Raw genomic sequence first — 18009 nt, 5'->3', positions numbered from 1 at the left:
ATCTCAGGTCTTCTGCCAGCATCCATGAAATATATATGCTTACACATGGAGTAAAATCTCAGATCCTTCACAGTTCTTGGCAACGGGATGTATTCTTTTGTGTCTGGTTCATGGCCATACTGGAAAAGGAGATGTTTTCTACAACCCTGAAGCATATTTAATTTTTCATTTCACTCTAAGATTGTAATTTAAGTTGTGCTACCACTTGAATTTTTGTAAGTGACCCTTCATGTAATATCTTCATTTTATATTTAAATGCTGCAAATCCTAAGCAACTCTTTATAGAGTAAATACTGTTAGAATATTTTCTCAATAGCTTGTTAATTTTGACTTATGCATTTTTATAACAATGTTAAGCAAGGATGCGATGAAGGTTTACGGGCTCACTCTTGGTTCTGTTGTTACTTTATTTGTCTCTTCAGTTTTGGGGAAACACTGGTAGGTATAAAGCAGTGGTCTGTACAAGGAGATGATATAAGTATTGAGCTGTAGGTCAGTGGGAACAAAAAAGAAAAAAGAACATCTTCAGGCTCCAGAGTAAAAAAAATACCTGCTCAGATCCTTGATAGCTTTATGGCTTGAGCAAGTCACCTTAGCCATTTGGATCCTGTTTATAGCAGAGACATTAGGCCGGCTTTTTGAGGGTTTTGTCAGGATGAAATGGAATTATATGGATTATGTCGAATTTATAAGAAGCCCTATGTATAAATATTGGTGATTATTATGATATTTTGCAAGGTAATGTGTCAGGCATTTTAAAATATCATGGGTTCCCGTTCTTAACTGTTGTCACTCTCTGAATTTTCTCTCAGATAATTTTATTGCAATATAAGAGTACCCTTGTTTAAGTTTTCCAGCTTTATTTTCTCCCGCAAACTAGGTCTTATGAAAGGTGAGTTTGGGAATTGCATGTGTGATTTTCCAGAGTCTAGGGAGGGCTTACTGAACTAAACAGGTGACTGCAGATATTGGCACCTGGAGTGAGGGAACAGGTGTTAGTCAAATGGTAATAAAATCATTAAGACTTATAACTTTGTACTTTTCCAATTGAAATGACACAGTGTTCCATTATTTACATCTTTTTTGTTTAAGGCAAAAAGAACGTGTCTCTTTCACTGTTAGTTTTTTCATAAAGGACCAAGCACACAAGCCTCATTCTTTTTTTGCCGTGGGTTGAGCGTATCAAGTGTGCTGCAGGAAGGCTGAGCTTTATTTGCTGGCTTCTGCAAAGAACCGACATACACAGCTTCTGAGCTTTTCACTTGACTGCTTTCCAGCTGCTGAAGGGGGAAGAGCAGGAAGTCAGTGTGGCAAGGTTCACATGCAAGGGTCTGCCATTTATTAGAATTTTTAAGTAAAAATTCAAAATGAAATACATGTGCATGAGTATCAAGGTAAGAATATATTAATGATAGATACGGAAATGAAGCTTCATATATGTTTGAAGAACCAAAAAATGCCTCTCCTTTGTGTATGTCTATAGTACACACACACACACACACACACACACACACACACACACTTATTCTCATGACATAGTTTTATGACTCAAATCACTTTTTCTCGTAGAATTTTTAATGTGCAGGCTATTCTATGCCAGCGATTATTTTTGTGTAATATTTGAGAGGCAACATAGAACAGCGATTGAGAAACAGTCTCTATAACCACCCTGCCTAGGTTTGACTGCATGGCTGCTTTAAAGAGCCACTTATTAGTGGTAGGACTATAGGGACCTTTTGCTACCTTAGTCTTCCCATCTGTAAAATGGAAGAAAGAATCATACATACGTCATAGAATTGTTGTCAGGATTAAGTAAGTATATATACACGCACAGGCAGATACACACACTATCTACATACACATGTGTACACACACACACACATATATCACTTATGATAGTGAACATGTAGTGACCACTATATATTACATGAGCAAAAGTCCTATTTCTATCGAGCAGCAAAGAAAATGTCACACAAATTTTCAGTGGTAGCTGTTTTTATAGTTTTCTATTTCAAAAACTAAAAAGGTAAGATGCTAAAATGGCAGAGAGATTCAAGAAAGAGGGCCAGGACTAGATCAAGAGTTCTCCTGTATTTACTCCCCTTTTCCATGAGAAGTCTTAGCTGTAACTGAACCGGAAGCCTTTTCCTACCTGCCCTGCTAGCTCTAGCATGTGACAGCGCTGTTAACAGATCATGTTGAAGAAGCGCAACCTTTTAGAATTCACAGGAATCTTAAATACCAGATAGTTCATTCGACCTCCTTATTTTGGAGCTCAGGGGAATGTGGCCACAGAATTCAAATGTCTTTCTCAAGGTCAGGTAGCTATTTAATTCCAAAGCCATATTTACCAACGTCTGCTGTAGTACTTTTTCAACTACAGTTGCATCCTTGAAACCTCCTGGTGGTGGCCCAGTGAAGAATAAAATTTGCTTCTCTTTTGTGTCATCTTACAGTAAGGCGTATATATCGCTTAACTTTTTGTTGTGATATATACTTTCTCTTGTACACACAAGTTGTACGAGGAATTCCTCACATTCTTAACGCAGCTTCACTAATTGTTTACATTCCGTTTCACTTATCATTCTCTCTGTATAGCTGTTTATGATTTTTTCAGAATTGTTTAAAGACAAATTGAAGATATCTTAGCCTTTTTAAATGCTTGAAGGTATTTAAAATCAAGTCACCTAACTGCATTGATGACAATTATCAATGATCAAAATGAGAAAATAACAATGATAAAATATTACTATCCAACCCACAATTTAAATTTTATCAATTTTCCCAGTAACATCCTCTTTCTCTATGTTTTTTTTTTTTTTTTTTGTCTTTGTTGTTGTTGTTGTTGTTGTTGCTATTTCTTGGGCCGCTCCTGCGGCATATGGAGGTTCCCAGGCTAGGGGTCCAATCGGAGCTGTAGCCACCGGCCTACGCCAGAGCCACAGCAACTCAGGATCCAAGCCGCATCTGCAACCTACACCACAGCTCATGGCAACGCCGGATCGTTAACCCACTGAGCAAGGGCAGGGACCGAACCCGCGACCTCATGGTTCCTAGTCGGATTCGTTAATCACTGGGCCACAACGGGAACTCCGTCTTTCTCTGTTTTATTTTGGCTTAGGATCCGAGCCAGGGTCAAGTGTTGTTGTTTAGTTGTTATGTCTCTTTAACATACTTTTATTTGGAACAGTTCCTTAACCATTTTGTCTTTTTTGACCTTGAGATTTTTGAAGAATGCAGAGCAGTTATTTAGTAGAATGTCCCCCAGTTCTGATTTGCATAATGTTTCCTTGTGGTTAGGTTCAAGTCATGTATTTTCGATAGTGCATCCTTCTCAGAGCATCACATCAAGATGCTTGTGCTGACAGTTAATCCCAACATTGATGACGCAAACTCTGCTTGCATCGGGCCTGCCAGCTTTCTCCACAGCAAAGTTACTATTTTACCCTCTCTGAATTAGGACCAATTTGTGGAAAAAATACTTTGAGATTTTATAAATATCTTTTCCCCACCAAAATGTACCCACTAGGTTTTGCGTCTCTTGAAAATTTCTACCCTCTTATTATTATTTTTTGTTGTTGTTGACAGTATAGTGGATTTACAGTGTTGTGTTAGTTTTTGGAGTGTAGCAAAGTGATTCAGTTATATGTATATGTGCATATACATATGTATATCTGTATGACTTTTTCATGTTTGTTTCCATTATGGCTTATTATGGGATATTAAGTATAGTTTCATGAGCTATACAGTAGGACTTTGTTGTTTCTCCTATGTAACTTGATCATCAGTTCCATATTTATTAGTTGGCAGGCAGCTGAAAGGAAGAGCTTTCTCATGTTTCCATTTGTTTGCTTTTGTTTGTTTATGGTATCATAGAACTCACCTATTCTTATTTTATTCTATGGATATGGTCTGTTACTGCCATTATTCTTAGGCTTAAGTTGTCCCATCTTTGGCCGGTGAAAACCACTTCAAACTAGCTTCTGCGTCCTTGTGGTGTTCCCTGTCATTCTCGAGTGTTTTCTTTTACTTTCTGTCACATGTTTTCTAGCATCATCTCGTAATTTTCCTGACCAAGCCCTGGAATCCATCTCTTTTTAATCCAGGTAGCCATGATTCCATTTCAAAGTAAATGGTTTTTACAAAAAAAGTCAAGATCTTTTTTTTTTTTTTTTTTTTTTTTGCTATTTCTTGGGCTGCTCCTGCAGCATATGGAGGTTCCCAGGCTAGGGGTCGAATCGGAGCTGTAGCCACCAGCCTACGCCAGAGCCACAGCAACGCAGGATCCGAGCCGCGTCTGCAACCTACACCACAGCTCACGGCAACGCCAGATCGTTAACCCACTGAGCAAGGGCAGGGACCGAACCCGCGACCTCATGGTTCCTAGTCGGATTCGTTAACCACTGCGCCACGACGGGAACTCCACAAGTCAAGATCTTGATGCAGGGTTTAATCATTAATTACTCCTGGCGTGTAATTGCGTCTAGGTCCTTTCAGTGAAGGGCATTAGTAAATATATGTTTACATTTATTTCTCTATCTGTATTTATGTGTCTGTCTATTAAGAACCATGAGAGGTAGGTCACTCGGCGCAAAGGTACAGGTACGCAGGATGAAGAAGTCTAGCGCTCCAATGCACAGCATGATGATTAGAGGTAATAACACTTTATCAAGTACTGGAAATTCACAGAGAGAGTACATTTTAGTTACTCTCGTCACATACAAGGAAATGACAACCACGTGAGGCATAGCGTGTTAATTAGCTTGACTGTGGTGTAGCTTCCATTCTTTGACCGTGTGTATCTACACCACATCATGATCTGCCCCTTAAATATGTATGATTTTTATTTAAAGAAGAAAAACCTTGAATTCATGCTGATATCTCTAGTTCTGTCTCAAACCACAGGATACATATCTTTCCATTTCCATATTTGTAACTTCCTTCTCCTGCAGTGAGAAACCTGGCTTCCCACTGTTTTCAACATATGTGTTTATTTGTTCAGGATTTTCAGAAGGTAATTTCAGAATTGCTAACACATTCCGTAGCAAAAAGCAATCCCACTAAATAGAATTCTGTATTTTTTAGTTTATTCATGGGATAATATTTATTAGCACAACATATTTGTGCATCAATCTCAAATGGACAGTTTATGAGTTCAGGAAGAAGTCTACACTCAGGTAACTCATATCCCGTAAAGATATAAGGCATTTCCATCCCTTAGAAAGTCCTCTGTGTCCTTTCCCAGCCAATAGTCTCCTCCAGAGTAGCCTTTTTTTCCTGATTTCTATCAGCGTAGACGGGTTTGGGGCCTCTTCTAGAACTTGATATGAGCAGAGTCATGAAGTGTAGGTTCTTGTATCTGGTTTCCTTTGCTCATTATAATGACTCTGACATTCATCTGTCTTTATGTAGATGTATGGTTTGTTTCTCCTTATTGCTAAGGAGTTTTTCATTATATGAGTATGCCACGGTTTGTCCATCTACTCACTTGTTGATGGGCATCATTTGAGTTATTTCTAGTTCAGGCTAATACACAGAAAACTACTACGAACATTTTTGTACAAATATTTTTCTGAACATAAGGATTCCATTTCTTTGGGTCAAACATCTGTGATTGGAACGGGTACATCGGTGGTGAAGGTATCTTTAATTTTTTAAGAAGTTGCAAACTTTTTATCAAAGTGGTTATACCATTTACACTCTTCCCAGCAATGCCTGAAAATTCTGGTTCCATATCTTCATCAACATTTGCTGTTGTCAACGGATTTTAACTTTAGCTGGTCAAATGTTTATGTAATGGTATCTCATTGTGATTTTAATATACATTCTCTAATGGTGCTGGGACTTTTTTTTTTTGAGATTATTGGACCTTATATATCTTCCTTTGTAAAGGGTCTCTTTAATTCATTTTCATTTTCTAAATTTTTTTTGGTCTTTTTATGAGTGAGTTGTAGAAATATTTTTTATATTATGGATATGTCTTTTGGAAGATATATGTTTTGCAAATAATTTTAGACAATGTGTCTTGCCTGTCCTTTTTTTAAAATGATGTCATTTGATGAACTTAAGTTTTTACTTTTTAATTAATTTTAAATTATAAATTTTTATGGTTATTACTTTCTGTATCCTTTCTAAAGTATAACTTTTTAATCCCAGGTTGTGAATCTATTCCCCTATGTTTTCTATGAGAAGTGTTAGCTTTTAGATTCAGGTCTAATATCCATATTGAATTAATTTTTGTGTATGATGCAAGGTAAGGGGAACTCTATGTGTTGGAAGACTGGATTTTTATTATTTTAGAGAAAATTTTCCCAGACATATTTTCATGAAGTGTTTTTCTATGATACTAAAAAAAACCTCTCTGGAGTAGCAAGTGGTAAAACCAACTCAAACTACATTAATCAGAGTTCCCTTCATGGCTCAGCGGAAACAAATCTGAGTAGTATCCATGAGGATGCAGGTTCAATCCCTGGCCTTGCTCAGTGGGTTAAGGATCCGGCATTGCCATGAGCTGAGGTCTAGGTCACAGCTGCAGCTTGGATCCTGAGTTGCTGTGGCTGTGGTGTACGCTGGCCGCTGTAGCTCTGATTCAACCACTAGCCTGGGAACTTCCACATGCTGCAGGTGCAGCCCTAAAAAGCAAAACAAAACAAACCAAAAAAAAACCCACTAGATTAAGCAAATGGGGATTTATTTGCTCACTTTGCTGGGAAGCATAAACATATCTCATAGGATCAAAGAAAGATACACAGAGGCCAGGACTTCGGGAGCGAGAACTAGGATGGGTGTTCTGGGGCTCTCTGCAGTCTTTTCTCACAGCTGCTTGTCTCTGCATCACTTCCTTGTGCAGAACACTTTCCCCTGCAGGGCAGGGGAGATGAATGCTGTCAGCCTCACTCAGCTCAGGGGCTCGTTCTTCCAGTGCTGCTCTAGCTGTCCTAAGGAAGGACTCTGATTGGCGATGCTTCATCACATGCCCCCTTCTTGGGTTGGTCACTGCTGCCAAGGGGCTCAGGACCTATGTATAATCAAGTCTAGGCTCACCCCATGGCCGTGGGTGGTGCTACCATCTGAAACAATGTGACACGAGGGAGAGCGGGTCCCCAAGGATGGGCTTCTGAACACTCCAAATAGCACAGGACCTGCCAAAATTCCTCTCTTTCTAAAAATGGCTTTTTATAGGTAGGGTTTATTTATCTTTCAGAGAACTCTTAATTAAATATACTCAGGTGCAGTCAAGTTAGGTTTCTATTCAACTCATCTAGACCAAAGTGTGAATTAATGAGATACTTTGAAGAACTAAAATGAACTAAAATGTGTTCACATTCTATGAGAATAATGGTATCTCCTCAAAGATTAACGTGTAGCAATCAAAGTCCATCAGAATATGAAGGATGCTGAATAAAGTGGAAGAGTAGTCAGATTTTCTTCACTTTGACCTCTCCCCATTTCCCTCAAATTGTAATGAAAACATTGGGTTGTCACACCCGTCTGGATAATAAAACATTGAGAGAGCAACTGTGGTTCAGTGATTAGGACAAGATTTATATACTTAGAGTGTTCAGTAATCTTCCAGAGTTTATAAAGCATGGCCGATGATGTTCAGCCACCGGATTAATTGGCAAGAAAGAAGTGGACCTTATTGGAAATCATTCAGCCTCTCACGGCTTGCATTTGAAGGAGAAAGCATGAGAGTTCTTTGCCGACAATGTCTAGCTCAGCCAAAGTTACCTACTTGTAGAATAGTTTCTCTGAAGTGTGGTTGACTAAAAAGCTGACCCCGAAGAGACCCTTGAAATGATAGAATAATTGACACCACATCTGATTTTATTGGGTTGGATGCACTAAAGGAACCTGACATCAAAAGCGGTGTTGGAGAAAGGCTTTTATCTACGTTTAAACATGTGACCGCTGGGGGATCGAGATGGAGGAACTCTGTAAACCATAGGCCCAGAGGTTATGTCCCTGGTATGAGGGGAGGACCCAGATGAGAAGATGCTCCCTGCCTCAGCCTGACTGTCTTTGCATTCCATCTGCTACAGCGCAGCCCTCCCGACTCTGCCCCCTGTGCACAAAAGCTCCCCTTTCATGGCCGCCATTGCTCTTCCATCCTCTGGGTGTTATACTCCCATTCATTCTCAGATTTAGGTGGAAAGCCTCTTTTCTTTGTTCCTTGGGACAGCTTTTCAAAATAAAGTTTTGCTAAGGGAGAATGAGCGATGAGTAAGGGAGGGGAGGGGCACACAAATGCCTAAAAATTGAGATGTTCCTAAGATCTGCCTTCTGATCCTATTGTTAAGGATCCAGGCATATATAGGGTGAAGAAATATAAAACAGGGGGCATTCAACTATTTCCCCTACCCTGCTTCAGATCGCTCTGCTTTGTTCTTTGTGGTCATATGATGCAATGATAGTTGCCGTCTTAGACCTCTCAGCAAGCTACTAGTTTTTTCCGTTAAAAGAAGTTGACCTTTCTTCTTGCTTCGGCAGCATGTTTACCAATGTTGGAATGATGAGAGAACGTGAGCATGGACCCTGCAAACTTGTGAAGCATTTCATTTTTTATGGCATGGACTGCGTGGTGACTATAGTTAGTAACACTGTGTTGCATGTTTGAAAGTAGCCAGGAGAGTGGGTCTTGGTAGAAAAAAAAAAAAAACACAAGAAGAAAAATTGTAATTATATATATATAGTTTGATTTTTATTTCTACTCAGATTGTCAGCATTGGGAATTCCGTCTTTATCTTATTTTACTGCTCCCTCAGATACTGACGTGGTGGGAGGTAACACATCTAAATATATATGAAATACTTTTCTCCCTATTGAATTAAAACCTCCTTAAGAGGGAGCAGATTCCCTCTGCAAAGTATGAAGCATCAAATATACAACAGAAACAAAGTTAATATTTAAACTTTTTAAAAATGGTTCATCCTATGAAGTCATTTGGATTTCTTACCAAATGCGTATGGAGATAGTGAAGCTTAAAATATGAAATGTAAATTGACATTCCTGATCCATCCCAACATATACATAATTTTCTGTTATTGTCTATTCTCTGATGTTTTGGACAGCTTAATTTCAAGTGAATCAAGGAACAGGGTATTTAGTGTTTCTTTAGAAAAATAACTCAATATTTACAAAATTATTACTGTCAAATTTCCCCCAAGCGTGCTTTTCTGGTGACTTTTAAACTTTGTATTCACAACTGTTGTACATTATTCAGTTCTCCTGTTTTTTTCACACTTAAACTCTCCAGTTTTAAGAAGAAATGTTTATTTTTAACTCAAGTTGTACTTAAGGATATCACCCAGTGAGACAAATGGGAGTTCTCTTTCTCAGTGGTTCCTAAAGCTTGGTTTCACTTGAAGCCACTAAAAACTTAAAGGGTTGTATTCAGATGGGAGAATTTGGATGGAAACCCTTGCATTGGTGTCTAATAACATCAAATGGTTTAGAATTTTTGCACTGCACTGTGGTGAGCCTTGGGGCCTCTGGAGTCGATTCTACGAGCCCCCCCCCCCCCCGCAAATGACCAATGCATTTGTTTTCTCCTTCATTCCTTTATCCACTTACATTTATTTAACAAACCTTTGAGTATTTAGTGTATACTAGTTAGAGTGGGAGGTGTTCAGGAAATCCATATCTTCCAGGAGTTTTGGTATAGAAGATGGAAAAATAATTCACATATGGCCGCATGTGATAAAGTCCGTGTCCCGAGTATCATGGGAATTCCTGGCAGGGGAACATCCTCGTTGGGGATGGCAGTGTGTAGGGAAGCCTTTGTAGAGGAAGAGAAGGATGAATAGGTGTAAACCATGAAGTCCAGGTATAAGAACAACTATGTATAAAAACCCAAGGCCCTTTCAAGTTACTTCGAGAAATTCAGTTGCTTCTTTTTAAAATTAAAAAAAAATTATTATAGATTATTTACAGTGTGCTGTCAATTTCTGCTGTACAGCAACGTGATGATATTTTTCTCATATTTTTTCCATCATGGTCTCTCACAAGTGATGGATTGGATATAGTTCCCTGTGCTACATAGCAGGGCCTCCCCGCTTGTCCATTCTAAACATAATAGTTTACATCTACTAAATCTAAACTCCCAGTCCATCCCACTCCCTCCCCATTCCCCTTGGCAACCACAGATCTGTTCTCCATGTTTGTATGTTTCTGTTCTGTAAATAGGTTCATTTGTGCCATATTTTAGAGTCCACATATAAGTGATGTCATATGGTATTTGTCTTTCTCTTTCTGATTTATTTCACTTAGTATGAAGATATCTAGTTCCATCCATGTTGCTCCAAACGGCATGATTTTGTTCCTTTTTTTTTAAATTTTTTTTCTTTCTTTTTAGAGCCACACTTGCAGCATATGGAAGTTCCCAAGCGAGGGGTTGAATCTAAGCTACAGCTGCCAGCCTACACCACAGCCACGGAAACTCGGGATTCAAGCCACGTCTGCAACCTACACCACAGCACACAGCAACACCAGATCCCCGACCCAATGAGTGAGGCCAGGTATCAAACCCACATCCTCATGGATACTAGTTGGGTTCGTTTCTGCTGTGCCACAACAGGAATTCCTGACTTTGTTCCTTTTTTAATGGCCGTTTGCTTCTTGAAAACATATTTGGCTTCCTGAAACTGACCTTGGAGCTAAAAGAGCCACTGCCGATCCATCGCAATACTGAACCTAGTGTGCTGATTCCCTGTAGGTACCACAGTTTGATTCATTCTTCAAGCGGAGAGGTGCTGTGGTAGAGAGCGAGGGACAGAAAGTGAACTCTGTTTCACTCGTCCGTTTTCTTTAGTTAGCAGTTACTAACAACAGGCTACCAAGATTCAATTCTTTAACTATTTGCCTACCCATTCTTTGGAAGTGTATATCGTCTCAGTCTACTCTGATGGCTTAAAGGACAGAAATACATTTCCTCACAGTTCTGGAGGCTGGATGCCTGAGATCAAGGTGCCCACATGGCCAGGTTCTGATAAAGCTTCCTTCCTAGTTTTTAGATGGCTACCTTCTCACTGTGGTTCATACGGCCTTTCCTTGGTACTTGCTTGGGGAAAGCGAGACGTCAAGCCAGAAATTATTTTAATATTTAGAGTTTTAAAAGAATTTTAAGTTCTAAATCAAGCAAACAATTGCAGTTATTGAAGAATTGTTCTGGGAAATAATAAACATAAAAATAAAACTATAACCTCATAGGTTGACAGTAATATGCCACCATCAGGTTGTCTAGCAAATCTTGTACGGCGAAGATCTTGGAAGAATGTCAGATCTGCAAGAGCATCCTTATCTGTCTTCCAAGGGCATGGAACTTAGTGTTTAAAAAATAAGAATCTCAACAAATGTTTTGCATTTAAGGATTTTCTTCTCTGGGGAAAATACATATGCAATGTGTATATTCCCATGCTGACCACACACACATACAGACATACAAACATGCATGCACACATGTACACACACACATATACCAACACACATGCGCACATGCTATCTCCTTCTCTGAGTTTTTGTTGTGTGAACCATTCATTACCTATAGAAAGGCTAGCGTTTAGGCATACAGCTCAATCAAATGTACTGCTGCTTGACAAACTAGCATGTTGGCAATAGCTGCAAAATGGTTTTTTTTTTTTCTTTTTTTCCTTAAGAAAGGTTAGAATTCAGCTCAGTATGGCCCTCTGTAGTTACCTATCCTGCTCAGTGCAATCACATTCCTTTTACAGAAGCTGACACTTGGATGTGAACCAAATGACTCCTGCAAGTCAAACAAATCGCTCACAAATTGCAGTATGTTACCAATTCTGCCAGTTTTATATTTGTTTTCTCTCCTAGCATCACAACAGATCACTGTTCTCTGAACCACTGGAGTGGTGTGTTTGTGTTGAGCGGCCACGTGGTGGGAAACCCCGGGTACTCTGAAGCTCTGGGGTCACACGCGCGCAGTGACACACCCTCCCCGCCAGAGCGGAGGGATCCGACGCTGGCTGTAAAAAGGCACCTTGTCCCACATGTATAGGAGCATGTGTCCACTGACGGGGAGGAGGCGTTGTGGTGGAATCGCTCCTGCTTTTCAGGCTCTCCTCCTCCTTCACTTTCTCTCTCGCTCCCCCCTCCTTGGCCGTTCTCTTGGGTTTGCTGAACACTGTAGTTCTGTAGGTGAATTCAGACACATTGCAACTCTCAGGCATATGGCATTTGCTTGATATACATCTCTGTGTATGTGCCTGTTCATGTAATCTGTTGAAATGACGTTACAAATGTGAATACCTATGTGTGTGGCTGGTGGACTTCTAGAAGATTCTGTTAGAAGCATGAATTTCATCTCTGACTGCATCATGCAATACTTGCACCTGTGTTCCTGGCCCATCTGATTGTGAAAAAGAACTGTGTGGGTAGATGTAAAACCAGTTTCCACCCCTGGAAAATAATTTAAATCTGTGAGCGCATCCGTTGATGAGATCTTTTTAAGCCCAGACACGGTACAGTAGCTGTCATTAGGGTTGTGAAGGCACAAATGAACTTAATTCTGTTTTTTAGTTTAGAGCAACCATTTATTTATGCTTTTGTTGTGTAGCTTTGCTAAACACTGACGTTGATGGTTGTGTTGGAATCCCATGTACTACCCAGCTGCCATGGCCTGACCACAGGGGAAGTACTGACCCAGTAGAGATTTAGTTAAACCCTTCTCTGAGCATCTGAGTGGGTGAATCATACTTTCCTTCATGCTAAACCAGAATTGGTTACATGTATTTCCTGCCAAGGCTAAGAAGTGTACGTTTTGAATGTTGTATTTCCTCGGAAAGGGCAGTTTCAGGTTCATTTAAGTTTGGTGATTGTGACATTATATTTAGGAACAATTTTCATGCTAATTGAAGTCTCCTGTGTCAAAGGAAAAAAAAAATCGAGCTCTTAAAGTAGACCATCTTTTTAAGGCATTAAATGCAATTTAAAAATTTTCCAAAATAGTCTTTGTAGGAATTCTGTTGTGGTTGTTATATAGCTTCCTTCCTTGATTCCACAATTGTTTACTGAATACCAAATAAGCTCGGGGTAGATTTCAGGGAGGAAAAGCAAGTCCTTGAACTCGTATAGCCAATGGGATCCTGCAGGGGTGGTCAGCCATAAACAACTAAAAAAGTAGCAATTTAGAGAAATGTCAGGAAGACAGAGGTCTGGGTTCAGAGACAGAGAATAACAAGAAGGGAACTAATTCACTGGTGATTAGTGACAGTGGTTGGAACAGGTAGGTTTTCAGCTGACACGTGAGAGATGAGAAGGAGTGGGCGGTGTAAAGAGCATGAGACAGAACAGCCTTGGCAGGGGTCAGCAAGCATCAAGACTAAAGGCGTAAAGGGGTTTCCGTGTTTCCAGAGCTGGAAGTAAGCTGGTGTGGTGACTTGCAGCAGAGGTTTGTGTGTGTGTGTGTGTGTGTGTGTGTGTGTGTGTGTGTGTGTTGGGAGTTGGGGTGAATGAAGAGAAGGTGGCATAAGATTACATTAGATCAGTAAACAGGTGCCAGATGATTCAGGAATTTTGATGCTATGGTAAGACTCTAGATTTTAAAATAAGTAAAATGGGAACCAATCAAAATGTTAAGAGAAGAGAATCATTATCTGTTTTAATTTTTAAAATCTCATTTTGGCCATTGTGTATAGAATGAAACTGGTGTGAGCATGTATCTGTGTTTTTGTGTTTGTGGTTTAAAATGAAAGCAATGAGACCAGTTAGAGGACTATTAAAATCATCCGGTCAAAGATAATGGTAGCTTGGCACACGATGGAGATGGAGTCAGTTGGATAGACTTGAAATATTTTGGGAGGTATAGTCTTCTGAAGAATTTACAGATAAATGTGATACTCAGGATGAGGAGAAGCTGGGAATCAAAGATGATCTTTCCATCTTTTTTTTCCTAACTGGGAGTATCGTGGCGGCATTTGCTAAGATCAAGTTTGGGGCAAGATCAGGTATCAGAGGGAGGTCATGTTCACTTCTGGATATCTAGCACCAAATCAATTGCAAAATTCATTAACTCATCACACATGGACTGAGCTTCACTGCATGCCAGGCATTGTACTAAGTGTTGAGGATATCTGGTGTCCTTTTGCTTATGGAATTACAGAGATGGTAGATTTCAGTCTGCTAGAAGGGACCGGAGTTGGGAATGATCCAATCCAGACTCCTTATTTTAAAGATCAAGGGTAGAATTTAAAGCATCTGACTTCTGCAAAAATATCAAGGCCCTTCTATAAAAATAATGGTTATCTTAGTAAAACTTCGTTTTACTCAATGAGCAATAATTGTGGTATTATTTTCCCTTAGGCATATGATCCAGTCTGTTTTCATTTCTGTTTTAATGACTTGGTTCAGTTCGTACTATTAAAACACTTTCTGATGCATTCTGAAGTCATGAAAATATGGGCATTATAGCCAGGAGTTCAGTGACGGATACTGTCATTGGCTTCACTAGGGTTAAAAACAATATCTGCAAAAAGAATCATAAACCACGTTCAGATATACACACTTTTTTTTTTTTTTTTACTAAGGATTACTAGTAGGCAAAAGTGGAGCTGTGCACTTGTATATTTTATATTATTGATGGTCGCTTGCTAATTACCTTGAAGTGTTTTAGAGGGGCTTTTTCAAACTTAATAGAAAACATGATTATGAGAGGAAAGAAAAAAAAAGGGCCCCAAAGAAAGAATTTATTGTTGCACAATGAATTCTAGATTTATGTGTGTGCATGTGGGGGGGTGTGTGTTGGAATGTTTGCTTGAAGGTCTTTTTCAATTTTATAAGTTAAGATATTTGGTTAAAGAATAAATAGGTGATGATGAAATAGCAAGCTGTGTAGATTTTAGATTTGAACAATGTAAATACCAGGAAACCAAAAGATTAGTTAGAGGGGTCTAAATAAGCATACTCATTATCTAAATTATGCTACAGCATTTACTGTTCATTTAGAGTGAGGTTTACTTGGCTTTTTATACTGGGTCAAGTACTGTGAAAGAAGAGAGATGAAAGTTCCTGCCCTAAGGGCATAACAAACCTGAAGCATCAGGCATGATCCTGTCTGCTCCTACGCATGCTCACACACGGTGAGAGAATGCTCCCTGGCGATTGCCATGGGCATGCCCAAGGGAGCAAAGGAAGTTTCAAGAGGGTTTGTAGAGATGAGGGGTCTGTTCAGGATAAGAAAGGAAAAAGTGGATATTTAATGAGACACATGGCAGTCGAATAAAGAGAAACGCAGGGATGGAGCTAGGTTGCAATGCCTGCCAGTGGACGAGCAAAACCACGGAGATGGTGGTTGACATGATCAAAAGAAGGAGGATTTAGAACCAAAGTTCTGCTTCATCTCTGGAACTGGAATGTCGGGACTCAAGTCCCAGAAATCAGAGGCCCAGGAATGGAAGGAAGGTTGCTGACCCTGTATCTTCAAGGAAAGACCATAAATAGCCAAGGAAGGGTTGTCAATTGAAAGTTCATGGAATTTATAACCAGGATGGTGGACGTACAAACCAATTGAAACCTAAGTGGTGGAAGTAAAGGCCACGCAGGAGCACAGCTTGTTCTCTGGCATTAAGCTGAAAAAAAAAAAAAAAAAAGGAGCTTGGTGCATGAATATGCCAGAACCGGAGTATTCTATGCTGTATTAATTAATCTTCATCCTTATATCCTCAGGAAAGACACAAGATTAAGAGTGCAGTTTTCACTTTCTAAAAAAACTACTTAGGAGTAAATATCAGCAAGAATCTGCAGGCAGCCTTTGGGATGGGAAAATGTCTTTTGTCCTTAACTACCTGTCCCTGGCTTTCCCAGAATGCTGCCTCCTCTGTTCTTACTGTGCTGGTTTAGCTTCTTACCAGTTGACTAATCTTCCCTCTATGATAAACTCATTTTCTTGCTACTTATAGCGAGTTTGGCCTTATGCGCCTTCACGCGTAACCTTGAAATTTTCTCCATCGTGCCGTTGACTGTAGCTCACCACTCACCGCTGAAGTTTGAAGGAAACTCACTGGCCAAACAGGTTTTTCTGTTTGTTTGATTTTGTTTGTTTGTTTCATTTTTTTTTTCCCCTAAACTTTTTCAGCTGTCCAGCCAACAAAACTCGCGAGAGGATACTTTAGGGGAAATGAGGGCAGATACATCCTGAGAAGTTGTCACATATGTAAAACAAATGTCTTCCACTGAGGTTTTTAAAATAAGTCTCTTTAAACTTTAACATATGTTAGGCCAGTGCTTGCTCAAATAATCACAAGCCTGCACAATAAGCCGGCCCTAATCAGCGCAAACCAGACACAGAGACCCATGAGAGTTATGTTTTTGTTGGTGGTTTTAGTTTGTCTTCAAAAATTGCTTCTTGTGTTGGTGGTGTAGCAGTGAGCAGAGCTGCCTTCCCCAAATTACTTCTTAGCACATTGCCCCTAGGACTTTCCCATTCTTTAGTTCTACTTGGGACAAAAGTGATATTATCACCCAGCTGACTAGCTTATTTAAGGGAGTCATAAGGAACTCTGCCCAGTTTTCCTCCAGGAATATTGCTGTCAGGTTTGTGGTTTGCTTCTAGAAATTTGGCATGTGAGTTGATAAACGTTTTTTACTCTCTCACCAGCTTTTTTCTTCTTCTTTTTTTTTGAAGGGACAGGGGTGATTTAAGAGATCCTTGAATATATCAGAGCTTCCTTTTCATTTTTGTTGTTGTTTGTTTGTTAAATAGGAAAGTCCATCAGCCTGATAATGGAGGAGAACCATGACTCCACGGAGAACCCCCAGCAAAGCCAAGGGCAAAACAAGGCCATGAAGTGTGGGTGGCTGAGGAAGCAAGGAGGCTTTGTCAAGACCTGGCATACCCGTTGGTTTGTGCTCAAGGGAGACCAGCTCTACTATTTCAAAGATGAAGATGAAACCAAGCCCTTGGTAAGTAGGAGGAAATAAAAAGCACTGTGGTACCAGGCAGGCTAAGAAGTAGAGGGTTTGCTAGAAAGGGATGGAAACTGAAGCCCACCCCATCTCCCCGGTCTCCTTCAGTTTGTTGGCATCGTGTTTGTTTTTTCTCTTTGTTTCCTGTGGTTCAGATTGATGGCTTTGCTAATTGAGGCCAAGAGGCAGATTTGACTTGCTGAATACTAACTTTGACTTTTAATTTGCTGAAATAGAATGGCTGAGGCCCCTCAGGCAAACCCGCTTCAGTGAGAACACATCAATGGACAGCTGCTAAAAAACATAGTAGCCAAAACTTCTTTCCTTTTCTCCAAAGTAAGTTGAAAGAATTGAAGTGCAACTTTCAGTAATTTCTGAGACATCTTCAGTATCAATTCTCCAGGGGCCTCCCTCCACCTTAACTCCCATAAAATACGGAGGTGGGGCTAAACCAGGCAGCACAGATACATCCAAGCAGCGTGCACAGTGTAGTCTTCTGGGCATAGTTTCTGTGTTTCCCTGCAGTTTCTTAGTGGTCTTTTATTTGCTTATTTACTTATCATTTTCTCAGCCACAAATCTCTGGGTTGCAGTTTGAGCGAGGAAGAGTTTCCATCATTCCCTGTAGCTACAACAGGCCTTCTTAGCTGTGATCTCTGCTTATCAGTTGATGAAAGGAGACGAGAAAGGAGCAGCACCTCTGTGTTTTCGCTTCGTCTACATCTTGAAATACATAAATGAGAGGAAAACGGTCTTCGATTAGTTTACATAAACATCTCTAACAGTGTGTCCTTCAGGCTATTTCACGTCTATTAAAGTTCAAGAACTTAATTAGGAGTTCGGATCAGGGCTTTGCTTTAGTATTTTGAGTTCCTCAGACATTATAATTTAACAAAGTTCTCATTAGCCTAATTGAAATACATAAAAATAGCAATAAAATTACATACTACCAACTCCATTCATTTTTTTGAAATTGCTGTTGTTTTAGCCTATTTTTACCAGGGCCAAACATCAGACTAAGAGTTTGTGCATGTATTATGTGCATGTATATATGTATATGCATATATATATACAATCGTATGAA

At 39.7% G+C, this 18009-nt stretch overlaps 1 protein-coding gene across 35 annotated transcripts in view; it reads left to right on the top strand.

Moving 5' to 3' along the window:
* The window catches only part of ARHGAP24 (Rho GTPase activating protein 24), an 826886-nt gene that overhangs the window by 412306 nt on the left and 396571 nt on the right, over positions 1 to 18009 (top strand). For 32 of the 35 annotated variants that reach the window (XM_084973621.1, XM_084973634.1, XM_084973625.1 and 29 more), the window contains one exon: positions 16724 to 16923. In XM_084973621.1, coding sequence (XP_084829747.1) covers positions 16744 to 16923 — 180 coding nt within the window. In that variant the 5' untranslated portion in view covers positions 16724 to 16743. Of the gene's footprint in view, positions 1 to 13283; positions 13551 to 16723; positions 16924 to 18009 lie in introns of those variants that run through there. The other 3 variants (XM_021100780.2, XM_084973641.1, XM_021100784.2) reach the window with 3 other exon arrangements.

This window comes from Sus scrofa, chromosome 8 (assembly GCF_054392235.1).
Source record: "Sus scrofa isolate SSC_HxYL_T2T_F1_AM1 chromosome 8, Sscrofa_HxYL_maternal_Yorkshire_Landrace_v2.0, whole genome shotgun sequence".
Classification (NCBI taxonomy): domain Eukaryota; kingdom Metazoa; phylum Chordata; class Mammalia; order Artiodactyla; family Suidae; genus Sus; species Sus scrofa.
This window is presented reverse-complemented; position numbering and strand designations above follow the sequence as displayed.